The sequence below is a fragment of the Heliconius melpomene genome, chromosome 17 (assembly GCF_056956725.1).
Source record: "Heliconius melpomene rosina isolate 202511_hmr_F chromosome 17, ASM5695672v1, whole genome shotgun sequence".
Taxonomy (NCBI): Eukaryota; Metazoa; Arthropoda; class Insecta; order Lepidoptera; family Nymphalidae; genus Heliconius; species Heliconius melpomene.
Genome location: NC_140405.1, coordinates 246,925 through 269,359, shown reverse-complemented (window position 1 = coordinate 269,359; position 22,435 = coordinate 246,925). Strand labels below are relative to the sequence as shown.

General features: G+C 40.0%; 2 protein-coding genes across 7 annotated transcripts in view; one reads left to right on the top strand and one right to left on the bottom strand.

Moving 5' to 3' along the window:
* The window catches only part of LOC146529763 (uncharacterized protein KIAA0930 homolog), a 41,121-nt gene extending 33,936 nt beyond the window's left edge, over positions 1-7,185 (bottom strand). For 2 of the 5 annotated variants that reach the window (XM_085200547.1, XM_085200548.1), the window contains exon 1: positions 6,771-7,185. In XM_085200547.1, the coding sequence (XP_085056673.1) occupies positions 6,771-6,879 (109 nt within the window). In that variant the 5' untranslated portion in view covers positions 6,880-7,185. The remainder of the gene's footprint in view (positions 1-6,770) is intronic. The other 3 variants (XM_085200546.1, XM_085200545.1, XM_085200552.1) reach the window with 3 other exon arrangements.
* A 798-nt stretch (positions 7,186-7,983) lies between these two features.
* Positions 7,984-22,435, top strand: part of LOC146529762 (mitochondrial disaggregase-like) — a 15,798-nt gene continuing 1,346 nt past the window's right edge. The window contains exons 1-3 of one of the 2 annotated variants that reach the window (XM_085200543.1): positions 7,984-8,390; positions 8,554-8,605; positions 20,815-21,935. In XM_085200543.1, the coding sequence (XP_085056669.1) occupies positions 8,177-8,390; positions 8,554-8,605; positions 20,815-21,935 (1,387 nt within the window). In that variant the 5' untranslated portion in view covers positions 7,984-8,176. Of the gene's footprint in view, positions 8,391-8,553; positions 8,606-13,212; positions 13,305-20,814; positions 21,936-22,435 lie in introns of those variants that run through there. The other variant, XM_085200544.1, reaches the window with a different exon arrangement.

Here is a 22,435-nt window from a genome sequence, read left to right as displayed (position 1 = left end):
CTAATACGAATAATGTATCAATGCACTTTTGTAATTGTTTTTTATCTTAAAAAATACAATTTGTGTGAACATGTGAAATTTATTATTGTTTTTGTTACGTTAGTTTTTAAATTATTGTTTGTTTTTATTTTCAAAATTGTTATTGCATGTGGAGCATGGTGGGGCCCACCTTTAAATGATTGAGCAATAACAAATGATTTACTTTTAATTACATGTGATGATTGTGTCAATTGTTGGTAGGCCTTATGAATAAATAAATAAATCAATTATAATATGTCCTGGGATCTGCAAGTGAGCCAGGTGAGCAGAAATATGTTTGCATCAGTAGGATATCTTTTCAAGCTATGTAATTTCCTACCTATTCCAATAAAAATAGTGTTTGCACAAAGTCTCCATGTACCAATTCTTGATTATGCTGACTCTTGTTATCTTGATTTAAACGAGGAGTAATTTAACAAAGTTGAGCAACAACAACTTGTTCATTTTTGGATTTAAAAAGTATGGGTTTATTTCTGACTTCTATAGAAAGTGACTTCCCAGAAATACCAATATTCCTATTCTCCATCTTCTTAACTGTGTACTATACAACACATCTAAAAGAGTATTTCAATATTTTTGGGCCACTCTCATTTCCAATATCTATGCTCTGAATGAAATTTAATTCTAAAAAGTCCTTCCCACTCCTCTTTTTTCCTCAGTAATTCTTTTAGTATTATCTTTGACTATCAGAAAAGGGCAAAATGTTTTACTATTTTACAAGCTTTTATTTACTTTCACCTGTCTCATTATCTGTAATCAAATCTTGCAAATTAATTTGATCCACTTCCTGGTTTCCAATTAAGCTGAAATTTTTCATGCATGTATAAATTGGATGACAATGCAAAATTATAATGACATAGAGCTGATCTGTTGATGAAGCTGAAAGGTGGCCATAGGAACTCTGTAATTAAACGATACAGCCCATCGAGTGTGGGCTCATTTGATTTATCTTGACAAGTACTTTTATACTAAATGGTTTTTTTTTTTTTTTAATTTGAGCTCATCATGCAATCAGTCCGAAGACTATGAGCAGATTAGTTGAAGGAATGTGGCGGGTGAAGCTTGCATCGCATTAGATAAAGCTTCGCATAGATAGTTTAACTACTGTGGCGCTTGCAAAATGTAGCGTCTCTTTAGCCGGCTTGTCATGTTCTGGCTGATTAATTGGCTAGCCAGTGGATTTGGGTGTTTGAACAATCTGGTTTTATATTTAGAGGATAAAAAAAATATTTTATTCTTCACTGTATGAATAGCTAAGTGTTCGTGGACTTCATTGATTTTTATAGACCAGGGTAAGTTGGCTATTTGTTTGAGAATATTATTTTGAGCTCTTTGTATCATCTGTATATTACTATCACAAGCAGAGCCCCACAGTTGTATACCATACGACCAGATGGGTTTTAGTACAGTTTTATAAATCAATAGTTTATTGTCCAGAGATAATTTGGAGTTCCTGCCGAGTAGCCAGTACAATCCTTTATATTTTAAATTTAATTCTTCCCTTTTGGTTCTTATGTGCTTTTTCCATGTTAATCTACGATCAAGGTGCATACCCAAGTATTTGACCGAATCTGCGGGAGGAAGTGGATGACCGTTTAGAGTAACAGGTGGACAATTATCTTTTCTCAATGAAAAAGTGACATGTGATGACTTTGTAGTATTTACTTTGATCCTCCATTTTTCTAACCATTTCCCGATTTCGTCAAGTTGATTTTGCAGAATCTCAGATGCTGCTTTGGGGCATCCAGCCCTAACCATTAGTGCAGTGTCATCTGCAAATGTTGCAACAGTAACACCAGGAATCTCAGGCAAGTCGGATGTAAAGATTGTGTACAGTATGGGTCCTAAGACTGACCCCTGGGGTACTCCAGCGTGTACACCATAAAAGGTTGAAGTAGCAGAACCTTCTTTTACCTGGAATATTCTGTCAGATAAATAAGACTCTAGGAAACTGTAGAACGTATGCGGTAGGAGAGTTTTTATTTTAAATAGTACCCCAGTATGCCAGACTTTATCGAAAGCCTGATGTACGTCTAAGAAAGCTGAAGAGCAGTACTCTCTACACTCGTAGGCACTCCGGATGACATTGCAAACTCTGTGTATTTGTTCTACAGTGGCATGTTCTGACCTAAACCCAAATTGGTGTTTGGGTATTATTGATCTTTCATGGATGGATTTCAGCAGCCTAGAGAGAAATATTTTCTCAAATAACTTGGAAACAACAGGTAAAAGAGTAATAGGGCGGTATGAAGTTATGTCGTGAACTGGTTTTCCCGGTTTCAAGATCATGATAATTTGAGAAACTTTCCACATGGCAGGGAAGTAACTAACTCTCATGATTGCGTTAAAAAGGTTGTCTAAAAATGCAATCGCTTTGCGGGGTAATTCTTCAAGTACTTTTTTATCAATTAAATCAAATCCTGGTGCCTTTCTGTTATCCATCATTTTTATATTCTTAATTAATTCCTTCGGTGTTGTAGGTTGCAACGGGAGGTCCAATTGATGATCTTGATGGAGTTTTTTATGTATGTAAGAATCATCAATACCATGTATTTTAGGATTAGGGGTGAACGTTTTTTTTGCTAGATGTTCAGCAAAAGCATCAGCTTTCTGTGATTCTATCCTTAGCCATTCGGTACCTTGGCCTCTGAGTGGGGGTTTTGAAATCAGCGGCCGATGGCGACTTTTAAATGTACGCCACAGTGAGTAATTTGTGGAAGCAGTTGGAGTCAAGGATTCCATGAAAGCCTCAGCTGTTGCATTATGAGCATCAAGAATACTTTTCTTAAGGTCTTTGACAGCTTTATTTAATTTTGCCTTGTCCGACGGATGTCTGCTAGTGTGCCAAACTCGGCGCAATCTGCGTTTCTCTAATATTTCTTCTCGTAATTTTATTGGAACTACCTGTTGTTTACTATTATTATCTGAGACGATTTCTGGAGTACATCGCCAACAAGCGTTCTGAATTACAAGAGTAAATTTTTCTGTGGCACTATCTATGTCATCTGCGCATTTTAAAGATATTTTCAGATGTAGCTCGTTTTGGACCACATCGCGAAATGACAACCAATCTGTGAATTTATTATTGGCTTTTTATCGTAAAATAAGACTGAGTTGCTCACCGTAAGTATGACCGGTATATGATTGGAGGAGCCATCTAAACAAGATTCAACATTGGTAAAGCAAGATAGAGATTTAGAAATAAAGAAATCGAGAAGATCACGTAATCTCTTAGGATCTGTAGGCCAGTGAGTTGGCTCGGGAGTTGCAAACACAGACAAATATTTTTTGTCTAATGTTTTCTTGAGTTCTCTCCCGCGTGTAGTTACCAGTCTCGACCCCCAGTGCGTGTGCTTACAATTCCAATCTCCTCCTGCCAGGAATCTAGTGCCTAATGTATCAAAGTAGAGCGTGAATAATTCTTCTGTCATTTTATGCTTTGGAGGGCAATATACTGCTGACACATTCAAGTTTCCATCCTTGTCATGTATGCAGATAGTAGTAGCTTGGATATGTTCAGTCATGTACCCTGGCAATTGGTGGTGCTGGATTGATTTTCTAATAATTACAGCTGTGCCTCCATGAGCCGTGCCATCGGGATGATTTGTAGCATAGATATTGTAATTAGGTAGGTTTATTAGGCTTTGCTCTGTGAAATGAGTTTCTGATATAAGTAGAATATTATCTAATTTGTGGACGTTAATTAGTACTTCTACTTCATGTTTATTTGGTGCTAACCCATTCACGTTCCACGTAGCAATTTTAAGAGACGTCATTTTGTTAATTTATTCAACAGGTTTGTGATGAGACTCAATAAGGTACTCATTTGTTGTAAGATAACATCCATTTTTTCAGACTGTTTCTCGAATAAAAGTTCCAGTTTATTTTGAGTTGTAATTTTTTCTGATTTTTCTTCGCTTCTAGGTGGAGAGTTTCTAATAACATCGGCATAAGTTTTTTGTGGGGATGATAGGTTTCTTTCTTCTGCGGTAGATGTCTTGGTTGGAGGTATAGTCTCAGTTCTTTTTGAGCCAAGCGATTCCATGGTTCGTCTATTAGGGATTTGTTTCTTAGACTTCCTAGATAATATTTCCCTGTATACTTCGCACCCCTTGTAGTTTGCCGGATGAGAACCTAAGCACAATGCACAAGTCGCTGGAGTACTGCGGTCTTTCTTAGGGCAGTCTGCTGTTTTGTGTGGTTGAGCACACTTTACACACCTGTAAGGCCGCATGCAATAATTTTTTGAATACCCATATTGCTGGCATCTTTGGCATTGTACTATTGTTTTCCGCTTTTTTGGGTCTTCAATCACTACATTTTGATAGTATACCACTTTGATATCTTTAGCTAATTTAATGTTGGGGCCTGGTAAGAGATTAATAAAGAAGGTAGACGTAGGTTTTTTATCAGCACCATACTTGGCGTTAATAATTTCTCCAGTTATACTATTGCCAGTGTTCTCAAAAGCTTCCTTTATTGCTTCATGTGGTGTAGAGTGGTGTAGGTTTCTTATTACCAGTCTGTGGCATCTTTGGTCTTTTCTATTAAAAGTGTGGCCTATAAGTTGGTTTTCGCGGATTACAGAGATAATATTTTTGTACGTTTCCACATCAACACAGCTTATCCTTAGCTGTTCGGTTGACAATTTTGTAGGTGAACTGTTGTTGATTTGCAGCTGTTACTAGCAGATCTGTTAACTTATTAATATCCTCAATTCCGTAAAGGATAATAGGTGGGGGTTTGCTTATTTTTCTCACTTGGCCTGAGTTCTCATTTTCGTTAACTGATTCTACAGGTAGGATGTGGCATCTATTATTAGTATATACTCGTTCTGGAGATGGTGATGTAGAAGTTTTTCTTCACTTAGGATTTCTGAGCGTGGGAATTCTTTGCCAATCAGGAGGACCAGCTAGATCCGTGTTCTCTTCTTGGTTAATATTGGAGGCATCAAGAATCTCACCGGTGGTGGTGTTTTTAATGTTGCCAAGAGAAGCACTTCTCGGTCTAGTAATGAAGAAGCTTCTGTGGAAGGCTTGTTGCACAAATTTCTTATTGCTGCCAGTAACATTCACTGCCATAGAGGCCTGGTCGCCCACTTCTATGTAGTCTTCAGTAGCAAATTTCTCACCCTCCAGCCCGGGTCAGCCGGAGCGCATGACATATCACTCTCGTTATCTGTCATTAACCATAAAAAGTAGGTGGAAGGTTTTCTAATAACACTTATTCAGGGTGCTATTGCCACTCTTTTAGAGGGTATTTAGTTCCTCTTGGCATGTGGATTACCGGTGAAGACAGGTTATTGTACCGCCGCCTGTTGCTCGGCGTTATTACCCGTTTGGCACCACCGGGGGGACATGTGTAGGGTGAGCCTAGGATTAGGTGGTAAGTCCTACGGACGCGGGTAATTTCGTCCCCCAAACTAAATGGTAACCAGGGTCTGTTGATGGAACTGGAAGGTGGCCATAAAAACTCCATAACTCCGGAATATGAGCTTGTTTGAGTCAATCGAAAATCTTTAAATTGAAAATATTAAAAAGTTAAGTTAGTTCATTTTATTAACAAATAATAAAAAATTGTTTTTAAAAAACTACTACTTAAACATAACTATTACTGAACTGCCTTTTTGTAAATCCTTACAATGTCACCTATAGTTATAATAATGAAAATAATAATAAAGCCTTTTATTTCCAAATTAAAGAAGAAATATACTTAGTAAAAAATTGTTAGCAACACCAATACTTTAAAGCTAATTAGTTAGTAAGGATAGTTTTATTGTTTTGCATTTTTTTTGTTGGACTCCTGTTGTAGGCCTCCACCAGCTTGTCCAATTCTTTCCCATTTCCACATTAGCTTAAGAGCCATGGTAAGTGTGTCTTGCACTTTTGTCTGTTCTCTTATGGCTGTAATCCTTATTATTTGCACTTTTTTAAGTCTCAGTATACTTCTTTCTACGGCCCTTTGAGTGGTTCTTATTTTGCTTTTTATTTTATCTGTAAGGGCCCATGTTTGACAGTCATGTGTCGACAACTATCTTTATCCTATAGTTATACAATATGTATAATATATGTGTATGTTTAATTAGTTATATATATTCATATCTTCTAATGTTTATTTATAAATTAATTTAATTTAATAATTATATATTATGCATATATATGCATGTATTAATCATATATAAATATATATATTACATGTATGCTGTTTGAATTATAAATTTATTATAATTATTATTTACACCCCAACCCTTTTCCTCCCCTTTATATCCTACTTATGCTTTAAGGTTGCCTAGAAGAGATCACTGTTACTGTTAGTGATAAGGTCGCCTCTTGTATATATATTTTTTTTCAGTTATTTATTTTATTGCTGTTTTCATTATGGGTGGATGATAAAGAGTATCATTATTATTATTATTATATAAAACACTTCCCTGTAGTGATCATTCCAATAAGAATATCATTATTGATATTAGGTGAATTAGTAAAAAAATAAACAGCCTTAAAATAAATATGATGTAATGAACATAATCAATAAAATTAGGGCTAGATGTATTTAATTAAACAGTCATGCTAAATAGTAACGTATGTTATTAATTTGATATCTTTCGTCTCATTTATGTTCGAAAGATTGATTTATGTACGTAATTTGTAAGTCATAAATTATATATGCTACAATAAATTTCGTTTAAACAACGAAAACATTGAACAATAAATTACACTATCAAAACTTACCGTCTTTCATCAGCTGTCGCATTTCCTTGGTCCGTTGGAAATTAATTTCTTCGAGGAGCTGCTCCAGCATTGTGGCGTTTTGAAGAAGCGCAGTTCCACCCAGTGCCATTTGCTTTCAATAAACAACGTTTCCCCGCGATTTTTTATATACAAACAGACACACTTCATATGTCAACACATAAATGGTGGCTACTGTAAGTATAAAGTATAAACAAACCTATCAAAACCACGTTATAGTTCTTTGACACAAAGATTTATTATTAAACTATTACTTCAACATTGATACTAATATGTACAGCGTAATATTTGATTTATTAACAATAGTCTAATTCATTATATATGAACACCTTTGAATTAAATAAAAAAATATTGAACTGTCATTTGAAAGGCGAAGTGCGTCAGGAGACGACATCAATGATAAAAGTCAAACCGCAAGTAGCGTTCAGAAAAAAAGAATATGATATAAAATAGATATTACGTTGTTAAAAGATATTTAACGTTGTTTATAACAATTTTTTTTTTTTGATTATTACAAACTCGTGTAAGTTGAATATTAAAATTGAACAATCAGGTGAAGGATGAATAAAGTAACGTTTTAGATCAGAGGTTCCAAAACTTTTTTCTATCATAGACCCTTATCATGTTTTTCAGTTTTAGATGGATCCCCTGTTATTTACCTTGAAATATTTAAATTTCTAACAGCAGTGAAGTCCAAGGTCCACCATAGCAGATGCTGCATCTGTAGCTACCGATATAATATTGGACATAGGAATTGCTTCCAACAAATAAGCCTTTTATTCCAAAAAATAAGCCTTAAAAACATGAAATATTGATTCGCCTTTAGTATCGGTTGTTAAAGTTCTCGCAAATACCAATTCTTCATTGATATTTTGATCCATAATAAAACGAACATACACCAATAATAACGCTTCATTATCACGTAAAATTGACTCCAGCTGTATAGAGAAATAGGTCTTTTGCAAATAAATACACAAGAAGCTTTCCACATCATAAGCAGTTTGAGACCGATTATATTAATAATATTATTATTTGTTTTAATTTTTATGTCAAATATTTATATAAATAGCACTCTTTTTTTGTAATTTCTTGCCATTGACCCTAATTTTTTTTTCGCCCATGTAGACCCCTTGCAGTTCTCTACAGAACTTACAAATAACGGTATGTCAAAACAGCTGTCTAACTGAGGTCTATAATCTATATTCTATAATCTATCTATTGTCAAAGATGGTGTCAACAATAATGATAAGACAAAAGAAAATACGAATTTAACAAAAAATAATAAATATGATTGTAAAATATATAAAAAAATAATGCGGAAGCTCCGCCTACCTTTAAATTGTATATGTTATTGGACTAGTTTAATTTAAATCTAATAGAGCCATAAAATGTCGTCTCTGCTTACGTTGAGATCTGCAGTCATTAGAACAGCTCGTAGAACTTCAACTAAATCTCGCCTAGCCTTGACCGTTTTGCCAGTTCGTAGATGCCTTACTTGTGGCATGAACAATGCCGAGCGACGTCCGCAACGTGGCCGTAATGGATATTACCTGGCCGCTTCAATAGGAGTAGCACTGATAGCCGCTGAATATGTCTATAATGGTTTGTGATCATTGCAAATTTTCAATCTCATATACTTATGTTCTAAATTGAGAATATATTTGTTTTGGTATATAAAGTTAAGTAAATAATTTTAAAAGTAAATTATAACAAGAATTTAATTTTTTTGATCAGATTTATTGTTAATACTTATTATTATTTTCAGAAAAAAGATATTTTAAAGCTGCAAAAATTGGAAATGTTCAAGAACTTCGCAAGTAAGTGTAAAAAAGTATATTCAATAGTTAGTGCAAAATATAATAGTCAAATAAGTAAGGAGAACTAGTAAGAAGCCTATAGGAAACGGAAAAGCTATGCTGCACTAAGATAAGACGTTTAGGCGACGAGGCCAGCGACTCGTCTGCCTTTATATAGCACATCCTTTCTTTTCAGCCTTCTAGGTAAGGGTTTTAAAAGATCATTTGCCAGGACATTTGGATGGATCGAGAGACGGTATGCGTACTTCTTCCTGTGTTTTTCAATTTCAGCCTGAACAGTGGGGACATTAAGATATTCGTGGATCTCGTCGTTTTTTGAGAACCACGGGGCATTTGCTATGTTACGCAGAATGTTATTTTGAACTCGTTGGATGCACATGATGTTACTTTTGCTAGCAGTGCCCCATAGGGGAATTCCATAAGTCCAGATAGGTTTTAGGATGGAGTTGTAAATCAGCAGCTTATTATCAACAGATAGGACAGAGTTTCTACCCATGAGCCAATATAGACCTCGGAACTTGTGGTTAATTTCATCGCGTTTCTTCTTAATGTGATAGGTCCAGGTGAGCCTTCTATCCAAGTTAAAACCCAGGTATTTTACCTGATCGCATTCCGGCAGTGTAACATCTCCAAAACTGACAGGAGGGCAGTTTTCCCTTCTCAAAGTGAACGTAATGTGGTTCGATTTTTGAGCACTAGCCCGGATGCGCCACTTTCTCATCCATCTATAAGTGCAATCAAGTATGCGTTGAAGTTTGTTGCTGGCCGTTGAAGGGAGATCATCACTAGCGAGGTAAGCTACATCATCGGCGTATGTCGCAATGGTTACATCTTTGTATGTTGGTAAGTCTGATGTAAATATGTTGTAAAGTACAGGGCCAAGTACCGAACCCTGAGGAACACCGGCTTTTATAGGTCGAAGTGTAGATCTGGCATCTCTCTGCTTTACTTGAAAAAGCCTGTCTTCGAGGTAGGACTTGATAATTAGAAAGAGCGAGTGCGGAAGTTTGTCTTTTATTTTGTATAGGAGTCCCTTATGCCAAACTCGGTCGAAGGCCTGCTGAACATCAAGGAATGCCGCCGAGCAGTACAATTTCATCTCAAAGCAGCGTCTGATTTCGTTGTGGACTCGGTGTATTTGTTCTATTGTGGAGTGATGCTTCCGAAATCCAAACTGATGCTGGGGGATAATGTTGTAGTGGTCTATGTTTTCTTTCAGACGGGTTAAGAAAATCTTCTCCCATAATTTTGAAAGCACTGGAGTGAGACTAATGGGACGATAAGATGAGGCCTCATGGGGTGATTTCCCGGGTTTGTGGATCATAAGGATTTCCGATACTTTCCACATTTTTGGAAAATATGACAATCTTAGAGTTGCATTGAAGATTGAGGTAAGTAGTGTAATGCATTTTCGAGGTAGCTTTTTAACTATAGTGGGTGTAATTAAGTCAAATCCAGGGGCCTTATTTGAATTCAACCGCCTAATTTCGCTGGCGATTTCCTTTGGTGATGTAGGTTTGAGTGGCAAGCACAGCTGGAGATCCCGGCGGAGTAGATCATCAACGTCGTAGTCTTCGATACCATCATTAGGTTTAAACACATTCTCCAGATGATTCGCAAACACTTCTGCTTTTTCAGCGTCCTTTCTCGCCCATGAATTTAAATATTTAAGAGGATGAATATGTTCTTGGGGCTTTTTTAGGCTTTTAGTAGCTTTCCAGAGTGAAGTTTCACCTTTTCCCTGAGATGACACTTTTTCAAGGGTGTAACGGAGTGAAGAGTTAGCAATTTCTGGTAGTAGCAACTTGAGTTCTTTTGCAGCTTTGTTAAAGGCTGTTTTGTCTTTAGGGTGCTGAGATTGGTGCCAAACTCTACGTAGTCGTCTCTTTTCGACGATCTTCGCCTTGACATCTGCAGATTGGACACTCATAGCTGTTGAATGAGGTAAGTAAGGTGAATTTTTCCACGCAGACACTTGAATCAAATTTGTGAGGGACTCGCAGGTTTTGTCAACATCTTCGGGGGTTTTCAAAGGAACATTTAGTTGAATATTTTCCTCTAGGTAGTTACGAAACCCTTGCCAGTCTGTTTTTCGATTACATAGCATGTCAGCTGGTTCAACATAAGCAATAGAGGTGCTCAACGTGAGGATTACCGGTGTATGATCAGATGATCCATCTAGGCTTGATTCAACGGTAGAATAGAGATGACTGATTCCTTTGGTAATAAAGAAGTCTAGTAAATCTGGAGACCGCTTTTGATCCGTTGGCCAAATCGTTGGTTCGCCAGTAGATATTGGAGTAAGGTGAAGAGCATCGAGACAGCTTTTAAGAGATCGGCCTCTTGGTAGAGTAATACGCGAACCCCAGAAAGTGTGCTTCGCATTCCAATCACCTCCAGATATGAATTTATTTCCAAGTTGAGAAAAGAAGTCGCAGAACAATTCGGAAGATATTTTGTGTTTAGGTGGGCAGTAGACGGCGGAGAATGTGATAGGGCCAGTACGGTCGTCTAATCTAATTGTAGTAGCCTGTATGTGCTGGGTAGCGTAGTTCTCCAATACAGTGTGCTTGAGATTTGATCTTATGATTATTGCAGTACCTGCATGAGCTTTGCCATCACCAGGATGGGGAGTAAAGTAAATGTTACAACCTTTTATGCGATACGAACTGTTCTTGGTAGCATGGGACTCAGAAATCAGAACAATATCTAATTTATTACTGATAATCAATGCTTCAAGTTCCAATATGTTAGATGATAGTCCATTTATGTTCCAGGTTGCAATGCGTAAGGGAACTAAGAATGTAACTTGGCAACGACTGAGGTCAATAGGTTTAAGAGAGTACCTATCTGTTGAATGAGTTGATCTATCTTTTCAGATTGTTTTGTTAAGATAACTTCGATGCGGCTTTGTTCAAAATTGCTTTGAAATTCAGTGCTGGAGTTGTTTTGGTATCTATTTGCTGTGATATCAGAGTAGCTGGGTTTGTCACGTGGTTGAGTGTCAGGTTTTATAGAGGTCTTGGTGGCTAGCCTTTGTGTTTGACTTTCATTAATGTTTTCGTTCTTTGGAGGACCAGTGAGAGGATTTTTAGCGCGATTACCCCTTCTGGATGAGATTTCCAAGTACACCTGGCAGCCCTTATAGTTTGCTGGGTGGTCGCGTGAGCACAGTGCGCATTTAGCAGGACTGTTGCGATCTTTCTTTGAACAGTCTGCAGTCTTGTGTCCTTCTCCACATTTGACACATCTAAAAGGCCTCATGCAGTTGTTCTTGGAGTGACCATACTGTTGGCAGCGCTGACATTGGACAATTGTTGTTGATTTACGAGGGTCTTCTATTTTAACTCTCTGGTGATAAATATACTGTATGTCCTTAACTGCTTTGTTATTTACATTAGGTTCCAAATTAACGAAGAATGTAAAAGATGGAATTTTGTCTGGGCCATATCGGGCATTAATAATTTCCCCACGGACTTTATTTCCTGAAGATTCTATCGCATTGATGATTTCACTGTGTGGAGTTGAGTAGTGCAATTTTTTAATTACTACACGATAGGCCTTCTTATCTTTTGGCGTGAAGGTGTGACCTATCAATCCTTTACTTCTTATTGTCGAGATAACATCTTTATAGGTTTCAGAGCAATCCACAAGGACTCGGAGTAAATTTTTGTTTACTATTCTTATTTTAAATAGCTTGGGATCGCATACTGATTCTATAAGTTTTGAGAGTTCATTAACATCTTCTATTCCATAAAGAACAATAGGAGGGGGCTTATTTGGCTTTAGGCTTGCGGAGTCATTATTTTGGTCTTCAGCTTGATCCAGTGGTAGAGATCTAAATCTGTTTGATACTGTTACAGAAGCAGCATTAGGTGGAGAGTCGCTAGTTCTTTTACGCTTATTGGTGTGTGGTACGCGTTGCCAAGGTGGTGGTGATTGCTGGATAGACACGACTTCAGTTGGTTCCACTGTGTCACTTGATTTTTCATCCCTTTGTTTGGTTTCGGGTTTGGGCATATCGCTTAAGGAAGCCGATCGTGGCCTATTGAAAAGTGCTGGATGGAACACTTGTTGGGTTAGTGTTTTTTGACTTGTTTTGGTTGAGGTGTTTTGAAAGGGTTCATTCATATTTGTTCCCACGAGTAGGGTCGATCTAAACGGTCGCTTATAGGGTGACGCCCATCCCTATAAGAAGGCACAATTCAACGATGTTGGCCTGTCACATCGAGGTTGGTGCTAGAAACTGGAATCCCTCCAGCCATTCGTCCTGTCGGCGCAGTCCTCACCTTAGGATTAGGGTAATTATTTTATTGAGGTTTTCTTCCTCTTGGTCCAGGCGATGAAGCCAAGACCCCCAGCCTCACGAAACATGACCGGAAGGACCGAGTTGTTGAGGCCATTTCCTACCATCAACAAGGACAAGCTTGTTAGGCTTGTTGGTTCAGGTTTATTACCGCCGCCCGAAACTCGGCGTTTTGCTCATTTGGCACCACCCAGGGGACACGTGTAGGGTGGGTCTTGAATGGACTAGATGGTAAGTCCTACGGACGCGAGCAAATTTTGTCCCCCGAATACAACAATACACAATAGAATACGACAATAGAAATTAGAAACAAAAACTCATTAATAAAGAAAGGAACAACAGGATTTATGTAATTTCAAATGGCTGCAAAACTATATCAAGCATGCGGTTGTTGTGAGTAGTGATAAAGACACTATATTAGCAGCTCAGCAGCCAATTAGTGCGGTGATTGGCTCCATGTGAATAGAGGAACAGTTGTAGCTTGTATGGTCAAGTGAGAGCCGTTTTGCTCGCTAGGCTCATGCACCTAGGTTTCGCATGCACATTTTCAATTAATTAACATAACTTAACATCAAGCTGTATTCCTAGGGAGTTAGTCAGAGTCAAATGCTACAGTCTCACATACTTCTTTTGCCACATCAACCTCTACATACATGCACTCCGGGTGGTCTTTATGCTTTTTACGTGGCCTTCCTCCAGTATCTTTGTGTTTTTGAAAGTCAACTGAGGTCTACCCTTACCTCTCCTACCGATATTGAATTATTCAACCTTCGCATACTTATTTTGATTTTAAAATTCTTTATTGCACACAATATAAAAAAAATGCAGGCACAAAAGGCAGATTTAACACTAAAAAGCATTCTCTACCAGCCAACCTTGCCATGTGGGAGACAAATGTATAGGCATAGAAAAAGATTTATTTAAAATGAAATAGATATACATAAATAAACCATAAATAAAATTTAAAAACAATATTAACATACAAATATACATTTTTATAAATATATGTATTATATACACGTACATACTTACAGGCCAGTTGTGGCGCAGGAGCAGAAAGTGTGACTGTAAAATCAACTGGTTGTAGGTTTGATTGCCACTCAAGGAGATGAAATATTTATTTAAATTTATATTTTCATTTCTTCGCTAATATTGACATATTGAACTCAACGCCGCGCTTTGTTTTGACAAACAAAGCGCGGCGTTGAGTTCCGCCACTCAACACTAATGCCTCCAAATTTCGGCGAAAAGTGGGGAATGGAGTGTCTTAACAATAGGTTCCCTCTGCCTCTGCGAGGAAAAATATAAACTTACCGGTAACGTCGCGTAAAGTCAACAAAACAAAAGCATAATTTATACCCGCTACTTTTATCGCCACTTTCGAAGTAACCCTAAATATACACCCACGTTAATATTTAACGCAAAATTAACCTTATTATAACGTTATTATTCCTTTAAGTAACCTAGTATCGCTACCAAATTGTAACTATACTTGGGTATCTATATGGTAATTAACGTTAATTTAAATGTGAATTGGTAACGTTAACAAGCCCTGTTCTCAGGCAAGTCGTTCCAAATCCTAACTGCAGTGACAGCAAACGATTCATCCATTTGCACGTTAACCACAAACAAAACTGGTAAATCTGCTGTGAACAACGTAAAGAGTATAGGATTCAATAAGGATCATTGGGGTACCCAGGGGATAAAATACTCATATAGAGATACATGAGGGTCTCGGGATGAACATAGGATACTTTTTTTTCTCATATTTGTAATATTTTCGATATATACCAATATATTAAAATAATTAATTTGACATGCAATTAATTCCGCCATGTTAATAACAATCGTCGCTACGCGTTGCTAAGCAACGGCTTGCAAAGTTTGTTGTTTTAAGAAAACGTCACCCAAAGTGAGTTTGCTTAATGCATACATGGCGCGCGCCGATATAGATTTGTATACATTAACAAAAATTAGATGATTTCTATAATTTGATATTCATCCTTATGAAAATAAATATAATAGTCACTTTTAGCATTTCATCTGGATGGATGGAAATTATAGTTGGGCAGATGACTTTGATGATTTTGTAAATTTTTATATATTTTCGAATTACTATTATTTTTTATGTAATTATTTGCTGCTTATAATTAATTTATCTGAGTTCGGTTATCTATACCGATGTTATACACTTACGCCCAATGTTAATAATCAATCCTAATCCATAAATTGCAACCATAGATTGTAATAGACAGAGATGGAGGACGGCATGCAGGTTTGTGATTGGATAGACATGTCGAACAATACAAGATTGACGTTAACTGGAGATAGGAGATACATTATTAACATTGGGCGTTAAAATATCGTAATTTAAATCATTTGGAATTTTATTTAATATTGTTAGCAAAAATTTATAATTATTTAATATAGAATAATGTTTACTACGCGCGCACGGCAAACTTTAGGTACTTTTTCTAATATTAAGAATTTCCTTTAGTTACTTTTACTTCTTTTGTTTGTTCATTTCGGTTACTCAGATATTTTTTCTAATAATAAATCTCCACTTATTATTATTTTTTAACTTATTTTAATGATTTAGGCTTATATTTTCGCGGGCGTAGCCGCGTCCGGGCCCACTAGTATATATATTATCCAGAGGATGTCCTGACTAATATCTGTCCGATATTTGTTTGTGGGCATACGGGTACGCGACCCCGGATCCTCGAGCCGCCACTCTTACATACTCATGCAGTCCGTAAGAATGGTGTCCTAACTCCCCCCCTTCCCCTCCTCTTTTCCTTAGCTCCCTCCTTTTACCTATCCTACCCCTTCTATTTTCCTCTCCCTTCGGTTTTTCCCCACAAAGGGGTTTTGGAGGTCAGACGGCAGTCGCTCCATTTAAAAACCGCCAACCGTCACTTAATGGACCGACAACACAAAAGAGTGGGTACGGCTAGGGCGTCGCCGCAAAACGACGCGCAGGCACATCGCCCTACACCTGCGACAAGTGGGCAAGGGCTCCGTGTCATGTACGGGCACGGCTAAAGACGCTAGTACCCAGAAGGAAACTCCGCTTTGCAACGTGGAATATTGGCTCTCTGACCGGACGATGCAGGGAACTCGCAGTTGTACACATGAGACGTCGGGTCCAGTGTGCCTTCCTCCAGGAAACACGCTGGAAGGGCAATAAGTCCCGTAACATCGGACAGGGTTACCGGCTTATATACACTGGGTCACCTTCGGGTAGAAACGGTGTAGCGGTAGTGCTTTCTGAAGAGCTTCAGAATGGGCTCCTTGAAGTTGACCGTCGCTCCGACCGCTTGATGTGAGTGAGGGTACTGATTGAGGGCGTTATCACAAACTTAATCAGTGCCTATGCTCCCCAGGCGGGATGTAGCCCGGCCGAAAAGGAGACATTCTGGGAGCAGTTTGAAGGAGTGCTACTTGCTGTGCCGTGTACCGAAGTGGTCTTAGTTGGGGGGGACTTGATCGGGCACGTCGGTAGGGCTGCTGAGCCGTATGAACGTGTTCACGGGGGTTTTGGGCACGGTCTTCGCAATGCAGAGGGAGAAAACATTATGAGAACCTGTATTGCGTCTGATCTGGCCGTCGTGAATACGTTCTTCCAAAAGAATTCTCAGCACCTTATCACGTATAAGTGCGGGTCCCACTCAACTCAAATAGACTACTTATTGACCAGACGGTGTCATATGGGCAGGGTAACTAACTGTAAGGTCATTCCAGGCGAAAGCCTAACGGCCCAACATCGTCTTCTTGTCATGGACTTTAACGTCACTCCGAAGAAGAAAGTAGCCAAGAAACGTAGGCCTCGGATCAAGTGGTGGTTGCTGAATGGACCGATGCAGACCGACTTCCTGGCAGAGGTGAAAAGTCATAATCTTTCGACTAACACCGAGACTGCTCAGGATGCTTGGGATCGGGCTCAGTCGGCAATCATTGCGGCAGGCAGGCGAGTTCTTGGCGTTTCTAGGGGAGGACGTGTCATCGACAAGGAGACATGGTGGTGGAATGACGAGGTCCAGGAGGTGACTCGTGAAAAGAAGGCTACCTTTAAGAAGTGGCAGGAATCCAACTCTCCTGAAGACAGACTGGAGTACACAGTAGCTAAACGTGCCAGTAAAAGAGCTGTAGCCAGAGCCCGCAGTGAGAGTTTGTCACCATTGTATGATAAACTTGAAACTGTGGAGGGGCAGAAGCTCATTTACAAACTGGCACGTTCCCGGGATAAAGTAACGCAAGATATCGCAAAATGTCTTTGCGTCAGAGATTCCCAGGGCACGCTGCTCTGTAATCATGACTCTGTGAAGGAGAGGTGGCGAAGCTACTTCCAGGAGTTGCTGAATACTCAGCACCCATGCAGTCTTCATCACGACCCACCGCCTAACCTCGGACTTATTGCCCCAATAACCCTTGACGAAACACGTATATGCCTTCGACGCATGAAGAACGGAAAAGCGGTGGGACCTGACGACATTCCGATCGAAGCGTGGAAATCGTTGGGCTCTCTTGGTGTGCTCATGCTTTTTAACCATATCTTGACTCTGAGTCTCAAGATGGATTTCAGCCTGGATCGGGCACCATGGACGCCATTTTCGCCCTCAGAACTTTGATGGAGGCATACAGGGAAAAAAGGAGAGCTCTGCACGTGGCCTTTTTAGATCTGCAGAAGGCCTTTGACTGTGTGCCTCGTCAGTGTATCTGGTGGGCACTGCGATCCAAAGGGATCCCTGAGGCCTATATTGAGATTATCAGGGGCATGTACCACGATTCCGCTTCTATGGTTAGGACTGCTGTTGGCGACACTAGACCCTTCCCGATTACAGTGGGGGTTCACCAGGGCTCGGCTCTTAGTCCGTTCTTATTCAATGTAGTGCTCGATACTGTCTCGGCTCACATCCAGGACCAGCCTCCATGGCTGATGATGTATGCCGACGACATAGCACTCATTGCCGAGAACCGACTGACGCTGGAGCGTAAAGTGAACCTCTGGAAGGGCACGCTTGAGAACGGCGGTCTTAAACTAAATGTGTCGAAGACAGAGTACATGGCCTGCGGGAGCCGGGACTCGAGCACCATCCTTATAGGTCCTGAGCCAGCCGTTAAGTCGGAGAAGTTCAGGTACCTTGGATCTGTTATGCACGAGTCTGGAGGCATCGACCACGATGTCCATGGCCGGATAAGCGCTGCCTGGGCCAAATGGCGGGAGGTCACTAGTGTGGTCTGCGACCGCAGAATACCGCCCAAGCTCAAGGGGCTGATATACAAGAGCATCGTCCGACCGGTTCTTTTATACGGCAGCGAATGTTGGCCAGCACTATCTCGGCACACTCAGGAGCTTCACGTCACGGAAATGAAGATGCTGAGGTGGATGTGCGGCGTAACGCGGTCTGACCGCATACGCAACACATTCATTCGAGGTAGTCTTGGGGTCCGTGACGTAGCGGATAAGCTCCAAGAGCGTCGCTTGAGATGGTTTGGCCACGTTACGCGCCGGCCTAAGAACTATGTCGGACGCAAGTGCCTTGCTGTACCAGTTCCTGGGGCGCGACCTCCCGTACGCCCAAGGAAGCGCTGGTTGGATGTCGTGATGCAGGACATGAGAGCCAATGGTCTAACCACCGAGGACGCAAACGATCGTGCAAAGTGGAGCAGGTTAAATAGGAAGGCAAGTCGGATAAGCGTTGCCTGGGCTAAGTGGCGGGAGGTCACTGGTGTGGTCTCTGATCGCAGGTACCGTCCAAACTCTTATCCTGTCAAGGAGATTATGATCGATGCCTCCAGACTCGTGCATGACGGATCCAACTTACCTGAACTTTTCCAACTTAGGGGCTGGTCCAGGACTTATAAGAATAGTGCTCGAGTCCGAGCTCTCGCAGGCCATATACTGGGTCTTTGACACATTGCCAATATGCATTTCATTCATGGAGTATGGTTATGTAACGCAAATGCCGCAGCTAGAATGTATCGGAAAAGATACCAAAACGCTGAAAGTCATCCCGATTATCGTGTATTTCGATTTTTCTCTCGTCAACAAAGAAGTAATTCAGCAAGTGTCGTACCATTTCGGAATCCAGATTAAATGCGCCAACTTTTAAAGCTACTTGCAAAAACAATGTATTGCTTTTTGTTTATAATACAGTCGGTTGAAGATGGGTGTACTAAATATTTTGAATTTAATGTTTGGCAAAAACACGCCATTTTATGGAAAACCGATGCAGGTATGTTTCAATCTTAAACTGTAATTCACAGAAGGGTTACTCATGATTACATTACAGAAAACAAATGAAAAAAGAGTAATATTTGTAGTCCTAGGACTTGAAAAATCATCACAGGGTTTTTCCGATATTTTTTAAAATCAATATAATATGAAAAATTTGAACATGACAAAGATTTTTTTTTATATTTTTCTCATAACTGTCACGACTTGGTCTATCACCTGGTTTCGTTTTATCGTTGACTCCTGGGACATCCTGTATATATATATAGATTAATAAAGGCTGTCTTTTCCCTATCTGTTGCAGAGGTAACAAGATTTTTTAACGCCCAATGTTAATAATGTATCTCCTATCTCCAGTTAACGTCAATCTTGTATTGTTCGACATGTCTATCCAATCACTAACCTGCATGCCGTCCTCCATCTCTGTCTATTTCAATCTATGGTTGCAATTTATGGATTAGGATTGATTATTAACATTGGGCGTAAGTCGCGATAGTAATCTATCGATGAAGCATTTTTTTTCGCGTGTGCTTTTACTAGAGCTTTGTCACGTAGAGTCATCATAAATTTATTCATGTTTGTCATCCATGGCTTTGATGTATTTTTACATATAACTTTTTGCATTGGTGCGTGGATGTCAAATAAAGATATCAAGTAATTATTCAACATTTCCACCATAATATCGACATTACTAGATGCGGTAATTAAATGCCAAGGAATAGATTTTAAATCATATTTAAACTGTTCCAAATTCATGTCGCTAAGTTTACGTTTGTGTAATTAAGTTAGGCTTTTTATATATCAATATCGACTTATATCATAGCATTGTCACTAAGACATGGATTATGTACAACTTGCACCCCACGACATCTTGATATGATATCTGTTATTACTACGTCTAAAATAGTTCTTGATGTTTCAGTTATTCTCGTTGGTTCTTTAACTAGCAGTATTGTGAGATCTTGCATTTAGTATCCCTAGTCGCAAAAGATATTTTCTGTCACTAGTCATTGCAGAAATATTTCCAAAAAATAATTAAAATTGTCCAGAAACAAAAGAAAAATAAAACGCCAGTGGGCAAAATTGAACACGTGTATATATACACGTGTATTACACATATTTGGAAAATTTATTTTGTGTAATTATGTATGTATGTGGTGTGTGGTATTGTGTGTGAATGCAGAGTATACTTGGAATGAATTTGATGATGTAATGAACGGAAAAGTGTCATACTTTAGTAGAATTAACTTAATGTAAACATAATAAATTAAAAAAATAATCATTTTATTATAACAATTAAAATAATTTTGGCTAACTTTACGATCCAACACAATTTTTATCAAAAACCCTAATCTTCTGTGCGCAACCGATGTCTTGACTTCCCCTGAGCCATATATATTTGTATTGATGCTCGCGAGCCGAAGAACGCGCTTTATAAAATATGAGTGACTAAGTAAGGGACGTTAGGAGTGATTGCGCTTTATTATAATTATAAGAACAACATTTTATTATTATTATTAACCAGAAAATACTATAAATACTAAATGTTTAGGGAAGTTTCAAATGCAACACATCAGTTGTATAAGTACCTATATAATTAAGATAGATATAACATAATTATTTGTATATATATGATATAACATAATATACAATAAATTATTGCAGACAAATAGCAGCTGCATATGATGACGGTCGAAGCTCTAACAAAGGTGACAGTGGGGAAGGTGGAGCGGCCAATCACAGGCATGCTCTCGGCTGGACCGCCCTAATGGTAGCCGCTGCAAACGATCAACCTGCAGCCGTCCAGGAGCTCCTACGCCTCGGAGCTAAGCCCGATTTACGCGAACAATATGCAGGTGCTTCATCTGCGGCGTCCAACTCCGGGCTTCATCCGTTAGAAGTGCTGCAAAGACGGGAAGACGAGTTCTGTAGCGCCATGAACGCGCGCGCGTCGTTCCTGGGGTGGACGGCGCTGCACTACGCGGCGCTGGCAGACTCGGCGGCGGCGGCGCGCGCACTGCTCGAGGCGGGCGCAGACCCCACAGCGCGTGACCACGCGGGACGGCGCGCGCTGCATTACGCCCGCGACCCGTCAGGCGCGCGCGATCTGCTGCTGGAGCACGCGCGTCGCTGGGAGGAGCGCGCCGCCGCCGCCGCCGCCGAGGAGCGCCGCCGCTTCCCGCTGGAGCAGCGCCTCAAGCAGTACATCGTGGGGCAGACCGCCGCCATCGATACGGTGGCCGCCGCCGTGCGCCGTAAGGAGAACGGCTGGGCCGACGAGGAGCATCCGCTGGTGTTCCTTTTCCTGGGCAGCTCGGGAATTGGCAAGACGGAGCTGGCGAAACAGCTGGCGCGGTACATGCACCGCGACGACCCGGCCGCCTTCATCCGCCTCGACATGTCCGAGTATCAGGAGAAGCACGAGGTGGCCAAGCTAATAGGCGCGCCGCCCGGCTATGTGGGCCACGAAGAGGGTGGCCAACTGACACGAGCCTTAGCTCGTCGCGCTGATGCTGTGGTGTTGTTTGATGAGGTGGATAAGGCTCACCCGGATGTGCTAACGGTGCTCCTTCAACTGTTCGACGAGGGAAGACTAACCGACGGCAAAGGAAAACTAATTGAATGCAAGAACGCGATCTTCGTGATGACATCCAACCTGGCGGCGGACGAGATCGCGCAGTACGGGTTGCAGTTACGACGTGAGGCGGAGGCGCGTGCGGAGCAGCGAGCGCGGGCACCTTCTACCACGCCTGTGACTGCTGCCCCTGTGTCCGACAAGCCTAGAGGTACTTACTTTTATTTATTCTCACACTGTATTTCGCATACATAGGAGGCATAAGGAACCTAATGTTAAGATACTCCATTCCCCAAGCTCCGCCCAAGCCACGCTTATCGTCTTACCAAAGTAGGAAAATGAAATGCATGTAATTAATTTCCTGCGGAGAGAATTGCTCCCACAATCACCTCTCCGCCACCTCAGTGAGTGAGAAGCTGAGTCGCTTCAGATTTAGTACATGTATGTCTTGTACAAAACAAGGCAGGAAGTACATTTAGATCTAGTTTATAATATTTCACTGTTGTCCATCTTGTGTAACCAAACGATTATTGTTTCCGATTATACTTACTTAACTCTTAAAGAGCTTAAAAGAAATTATGAGAAAAGATTTGGGGGAAATGACACTTAGTAATTTCAAATTATCTCGGTATCCTTATCTACGCATATAATAAGTTGCTTAGTTGTCAGTTGTCATACAAAATAAACTTCACGCTTTTTCGCGCATAGCAG